This window comes from Calypte anna, unplaced genomic scaffold (genome assembly GCF_003957555.1).
Source record: "Calypte anna isolate BGI_N300 unplaced genomic scaffold, bCalAnn1_v1.p scaffold_23_arrow_ctg1, whole genome shotgun sequence".
Taxonomy (NCBI): domain Eukaryota; kingdom Metazoa; phylum Chordata; class Aves; order Apodiformes; family Trochilidae; genus Calypte; species Calypte anna.
In genome coordinates this window covers 58,059-64,517 of record NW_022045500.1, presented here as the reverse complement: position 1 = coordinate 64,517, position 6,459 = coordinate 58,059, and the positions used below count along the sequence as shown (strand labels likewise).

The following is a 6,459-nucleotide window of genomic DNA, read 5'->3' as shown; positions in this document are numbered from 1 at the left end:
TAATTTTTGGTGCTGAATTCCCCAACTTCTCCATCCCCAAACCATTCCCTGGCTGGATTCTGTCCCTTGGCTCCTCCTGATGGGCTCAGTGGGCAGAAGAAGGAGCTGATCCCAAACCTTTGCAAATCATTTCCTTCCAGTGAAATACAACCCCCAAAAGTTTGATTTCCCTGACATTACCCAAGTCCCTTTTAGCCCCAAACTCCTCCTTTCCCCAGATCCCTGCAGGAGCAGCAGGAGGACCCCTTGGAGGCACTCAGCCTGACACCCCCCACCCTCACCCCAAAAAATGTCCCAAAGAGAGGAAAACCCCACCCCAGCATCTCTGGGACCAACCCTGCCCTATTCCCCATCCCTCTCCCAGTTACCTCCTGTCCCTTCATTTTCCAGCAGGATCTTCTCCAAGCTTCCTAAACCAACACACATCCTTGGCTGCTGACTTTCTAGAGTTCCAGCCACCTCCTCCAACCCCTCCCAGCTCCTCTGGATCTCCTGGGACATTCCTGCCCCCTCCATGGAGCACATCCCAAGCCTGGCAGCTCCTCAGCTTCAGAGGGATCCCTGGAGCTCAGTCCTTGGAGGAGAGGAAGGTGAGAGCTTCCCTGCTGAGGGATTTGTCCTCAAGTGCTGCACTCATTGTTTCCAAAGAAATAATCCCATTTTTTCAGCCAAATGTGCAGCTTGGGCTGCTCCTCTGAGAGTTGGGGTTGGTCAGGATGGAGGAGAGAAGGTTCCAGGGAGACCTCAGAGCACTTCCCAGTGACAAAAAGAGGCTGCAGGAAAACTGGGGAGGGATTTGGGATAAGGGCCTGGAGGGATGGGATGAGGGGAATGGATTGAAACTGGGAGAGGGGGGATTGGGGTTGGACATGAGGAGGAAATTCCTTGGGGTGAGGGTGCTGAGCCCCAGGTTTCCCAGAGAAGCTGTGGCTGCCCCATCCCTGGAGGTGCTGAAGGGTTGGATGAGGCTTGGATCTGGGGTTGTTGGTGGCCAAGAAGGCTACCAGCATCCTGGCATGGTCAGCAAGAGTGTGGCCAGCAAAGGGAAGGGATTTGAGGGCAAAGAGGAAAGAGACTTCCCAGAGGTGTCCAGAGAAGGACAGCCAAGCTGGGAAGGCTCTGGAAAAGGAGATCCATGAGGAGAAACTTGAGTTTGGAGAAGAGGAAGCTCAGAGGAGCCCTTGTTGCCCTCTGCAGCTCCCTGCAAGGAGGTTGGTGCTGGGTGTTGGGCTTTTCTCCCAGGTGAATAACACCAGGGCTGGAGAAGATGGCCAGGAACTGCTCCAGGAGAGCTTTAGAGGAGGAATTTCTTGACCAAAAAAAGTGGTCAAGCCCTGGAAGGAGCTGCCCAGGGGGGTGGTGGTGGAGTCAGCACCCCTGGAGGAGCTCAGCAGCCACGTGGCTGCAGCACTTCAGGCCACACTCCACTGAGCAGGGTGATTATTTTTTTATCCTGGGTGGAAGCTTGGACTTGATGTTCTTAGAGGGCTTTTCCAACTCTGATGATTCTCTGTGACCTTTAAGGTCCCTTCCAACCCAAACCACTCTGTGATTCAGCCTCTGATTCATCCCCCAAAGGCACTGCTGGCCTTGGGGCCTGCAGGAGCTGCTCTGCTCTCAGCTCTGATCTTTATTTCCTTTTTTTGTTGGAATTTCCAGTGCCCTGGCTCAGGAACCCACTGAGGAGCAACCATACCAACCCCCCACACCTGCAGCTTCTCCCAGCTCCAGATTTGCCATTTTTTAGGGGGGTTCAGCCAAGACCTTCTCCTCTCCAGCCTCCCACCTCCAACCTGAAGACTTTCCCTTTTTCTCTGGGGAAGAATTAAAGATTTCATCCCTTTTTTTTCAATCAGATCCCAACTGATGGTTCTTAACTCATGTCATCCCCCTCCCTCCTGCCATTTAGCATCTTCCCTGGAATCTTTCCCCAAATTTAGAGCTGGGATGAAAGTGTGGAAACCCCAACTCTGCATGGTGCCTCTGGGTCCTCAGCTCGGGGTCTGGCTTTGTCTCCAAGCCTAGGACAAGGTGACAGATGTGGTGGTGGCAGGGTGACACACCTGGTCCAGCCCCAGCATGGTCATTCACCCAGCACCATCCCCAGCTCATCTTTTCCCTCTCCTTTCTTTCTGGGCCCAGTTTCACCCCACAACTGGTCCCAGTTCCTCAAGCAACCCCCTAAACAAAGGGCTGGGGGGAGCAGAGGACCCTGACCAACCCCTGGAGACAGAAGCTCTGCTCTGGGTGGTGGGACACAGGGTGGGGGGTCCTGAGGGACCCCGGGAGAAACAGGGCTGAGAAATCCTCCCAGCCAACTCCCCCCCCCCAGTACCCCCCCAGTGCCTCCCAGTCAGGGCACAGAGGCTGCTTCTCTGCCAACCCCCAGCTCCCTGGCCACATCCCCACCCCCTCCCCTGGTGGCATTTGGCCCTGGTGAGGATGGAGAACCCTGAGTTGGACACTTTTCCCCCCCCCTCACCCCCCTCCCCACCCCGTCTCCCTTAAGGACATTTTGATAACTTCCCCTGGAGCCATTTGCCTTCCTTATCGAGGGCACGGGGCCAGCCCCTCCTGCTTGGGATAAAAGGAGCCAGAGCCTGGGACCTGTGGCACACCCAGCCTGGCCCTAAACCCCACCACCCCCTCACCATGAACCTCCTCCTGCTCCTCACCTTCGTCACCCTCACCCACTGCACTCCCGCCAGGTGAGCACTGGGTGCCACCACCATCCCCGGGACCCCCTTCCCTTCCCACCCAGAGCCCTGGGAGGAGCTGTGCTGGTTTTGGGGTCCCCTGACCTTCCCCCCTTCTCTCCTGCCCCCCAGGGTGTCCCTGAGGATGATGAAGTCCATGAGGCAGACCCTGCAGGAGCAGGGCTTGCTGGAGGAGTTCCTGCTCAACCACCCCTACAACCCAGCCTCCAAGTACTACCGGACCGGCACCACCGAGCCCATGCAGAACTACATGGACGTGAGCATGGGGCAGCCCAGGGGCCACTGGCCTTTTCCTCCTCCTCCTAGCCCCTCACCTACCCTGCTAACCCCTTACCTGGCCCCCTAACCCCTTACCTGGCCCACTACCCCCTTACCTGGCCCCCTAACCCCTTACCTGGCCCCCTAACCCCTTACCTGGCCCACTGCCCCCTTCTTCATCCTGAAAGCCCCTTACCTGTCCCCCTCACCCCTAACCCAACCTGCTAGCCCCTCACCCACTCCCCTAACCCATTAACCATCCCACTAGCCCCTTACTCATCCTTCTAACCCTTTATCCCCCCCCCACTAGCCCCTTACCCATGCCTCTAACCCCTTACCCCCCCCACTAGCCCCTTACCCATCCCACTAGCCCCTTACCCAATCCCCCTAGCTCCTCACCCATCCCCTAACCCATTAACTCATCCCACTAGCCCCTTTCTTGTTCCCCTAACCCCATAGCCACCCCACTAGCCCTTTACCCACCCCACTAGCCCCTTACCCATCCCCCTACACTTACCTGTCCCCCTAACGCCTTACCCACCCCACTAACCCCTAACCCACCCCACTAGCCCCTTACCCACCCCACTAGCCCCTTAGCCATCCCACTAACCCCTTACCCATCCCACTAGCCCCTTACCCCCCCACTAGCCCCTTACCCCCCCCACTAGCCCGTTAGCCACCCCACTAGCCCCCTGCCCTCCTGCTGTGACAGAACGAGTACTTCGGCACCATTTTCATCGGCACGCCGCCCCAGCGCTTCACCGTTATCTTCGACACCGGCTCCTCCAACCTCTGGGTGCCCTCTGTCTACTGCAGGAGCCCTGCCTGCTGTAGGTGTCTGCTAGCCCCGTGGCTACCTGGGGAAAGGGCTGAAAGCATCAGGAGCCCCAGGCTTGCCCACCCCTTGAGCCCTGCCTGGCTCTGGGAGGTCCCGGAGGGGCTGGGAGCCGAGGCGCTCTCGCTTCCTGGGGATGTGGGGTGCTGGGAGGGAGGTGCTGGAGGGTCCCCCCCAGTCCCTGAGGACAGGAGGGACGGTGACCATGTCCTTCCCTTCCCCTCAGTGAACCACGACCGCTTCAACCCAGCCCTGTCCTCCACCTTCATGGCCACCAACGACACCTTGGAGATCACCTATGGCACTGGCAGCATGACGGGCATCCTGGGCTACGACACCACCATCGTAAGGCAGGGGACACCAGGACCCCTCCCCTCCCACACCCACCCAAGAAGAGGGACACCACCCAAACCACTTTGTCCTCATCTCCCCCAAACCAGATCTCCACCATCCGAATCCGGAACCAGATCTTTGGGCTGGCTGAAACAGAGCCTGGGGACACGTTCTTCTACACTCCCTTCGACAGCATCCTGGGCTTGGCTTACCCAAGTATCTCCTCCTCTGGAGCCACCCCAGTCTTTGACAACATGATGAGACAGCACCTGGTGGACAAGAACCTCTTCTCTGTCTACCTGAGCAGGTAGGGCCTGGCTGGAGCTGCACAGCCCTGCACAAGGATTTTTTCCCTGGGCTGATTCTGGCACCATTCCTGGTGGCTCCTTGGGGACACAGCTCACCAGTCCCTGGTGGCTCCTTGGGGACAGAGCTCACCATTCCTGGTGGCTCCTTGGGGACACAGCTCACCATTCCTGGTGGCCCCTGAGGAACACAGCTCACCATCCTTGGTCACTCCCTGGGGACACAGCTCACCATTCTCTGGTGACTCCCTCGGGGACCCAGCTCACCATTCCTGGTGGCTCTTTAGGGACAGAGCTCACCATTCCTGGTGACCCCTGAGGAACATGGCTCATGATTCCCTGGTGGCCCCTTGGGGACACAGCTCACCATCCCTGGTGGCTCCTTGGGGACACAGCCCAGCATTCCTGATGGCTTTCTTGGGGACACAGCTCACCATTCCCTGGTGGCACCTGAGGAACACAGCTCACCATCCTTGGTCACTCCCTGGGGACAGAGCTCACCATTCCTGGTGACTCTTTGGGGACACAGCTCACCATTCCTGGTGACTCCCTGGGGGACACAGCTCACCATCCCTGGTGGCTCCTCGGGGACACAGCTCACCATTCCCAGCACCAGGGGATGTCAGCAAAGCCCCTGTTGGTGGTGACAGTGCCATCAGAGCAGTGGTGACAAGCAGGGACCTTGTCCCTCCCCTTGCAGGCATGCCATGGGTGGCAGCTTCATCCTCTTCGGTGGCATCGACACCGCCTACACCACCAACGGCATCACCTGGATCAACCTCTCTGCTGAAACCTACTGGCAGATCTCCATGGACAAGTACTCCCCCTGCCACTTGGTGACCTACCTTGCCCCCGTGGCTCTTTTGAGGCGGGGGTTCCCAGCCCCTCACCCCCCCCTCTCTCCCCAGTGTCACCATTAATGGGACCTCAGTTGCCTGTCGCAATGGCTGCCAGGCCATCATCGACACGGGCACCTCGCTCCTCGTCATCCCCTCCCCTGCCCTCCGCAGTATCCAGAAGGCCGTGGGGGCCACCCGCAGTGGCAGTGTAAGAAGACCCCCAGGGAGCCTTTTTTTTTTTTTGGGGGGGGTCTGCAGGCTGGGTGGTCCTTGATCTGTCCCCTTGTCACCTCCAGGTCAGCTGCATGAATATCAGCAAGATGCCCGACCTCGTCTTCAACATCAACGGCACCTCCTTCCACATCCCCCCCCCAGGCCTATGTGACAGTGGTGAGTGTGTCCCCCCCACCCTGGGGAGGGGGCTTCTTTTTTTTTGGGGTTTTTAGGGGGTGATCACCCTCCCACACCACCCATCTTTTGGCTGCAGAGAGCCGGGGGCTGCAGCCTGGCTTTGGATGGCATGGATCCCCCCACGGAATCCGGGACCCTCTGGATCCTGGGGGATGTTTTCATCCGGGAGTTCTACACCATCTTTGACAGGGGAAACAACAGGGTGGGGCTGTCCCGCCTGTCCTGAGGGCTGTCCCCCTCCTGGGGACAGACACAGCCAGTGCTCCTCACTGCCCTGATGTCCCCTGACCTGCTGGGGGACACCCCCCAGCCCCTCCTCCCCTCTCCCATTCCCCTCCTGCCATGGCCACCGAGCACAATAAAGCCACGGAGAAGAAGCCCCCCCCCCCGTGTCATGATCTTGGGGAAGGGGCTGGCTTGGCCACCCTGGTGCTGTCACCGTGTCCCTGGGCAGGGACATCACAGGGCTTGGAGGAGGGGACAGTTTGGCCATGTCTCCACCTAGCCCAGGGCCACTGCTTTCTGTCCCCATGCCACCACGGGGCACAGCAGGAAGTGGCAGCAGCCAGGGGGGCTGTGGGGGGGTATGAGGGACCAGAGGGGACCAGGATGTCACCTCCAGCACTGTCCCTGTCACCTGGGTGGGTGGCTGCTCACCCCAATCCCCCCCCCAAAATGGGTGCAAGCAGGAGGAGGGGGACAGGCCATAAATACCAGGGTGACTTTATTGGGGGCAGGGAGGGCTCCTCCCCACCCCAGGA

General features: G+C 59.2%; 1 protein-coding gene across 2 annotated transcripts; it reads left to right on the top strand.

The window, feature by feature from the left end:
- The first annotated feature begins 307 nt into the window (after positions 1-307).
- On the top strand, positions 308-6,019 carry LOC103534471 (pepsin A-like). 2 transcript variants are annotated; one of them, XM_030468709.1, is made up of 9 exons: positions 308-590; positions 2,829-2,973; positions 3,688-3,805; positions 4,037-4,155; positions 4,251-4,450; positions 5,149-5,265; positions 5,357-5,495; positions 5,584-5,677; positions 5,775-6,019. In XM_030468709.1, the coding sequence occupies exons 2-9, from the start codon at positions 2,842-2,844 to the stop codon at positions 5,882-5,884; spliced, it is 1,029 nt and encodes a 342-aa protein (XP_030324569.1). In that variant the 5' UTR covers positions 308-590; positions 2,829-2,841; the 3' UTR covers positions 5,885-6,019. The 2 variants fall into 2 exon arrangements, with proteins under 2 accessions (XP_030324569.1, XP_008498660.2); XM_008500438.2 differs by lacking the exon at positions 308-590 and adding an exon at positions 2,640-2,708.
- The last annotated feature ends 440 nt before the right edge of the window (positions 6,020-6,459 follow it).

Excerpts from the sequence above, each read along its gene's own strand:
- LOC103534471 (XM_008500438.2), top strand. The coding sequence starts at position 2,653 with ATGAACCTCCTCCTGCTCCTCACCTTCGTCACCCTCACCCACTGCACT. Across the intron at positions 2,709-2,828 it reads ACCCACTGCACTCCCGCCAG|GGTGTCCCTGAGGATGATGA; the intron begins GTGAGCACTGGG and ends CCTGCCCCCCAG. Across the intron at positions 4,451-5,148 it reads TTCTCTGTCTACCTGAGCAG|GCATGCCATGGGTGGCAGCT; the intron begins GTAGGGCCTGGC and ends CTCCCCTTGCAG.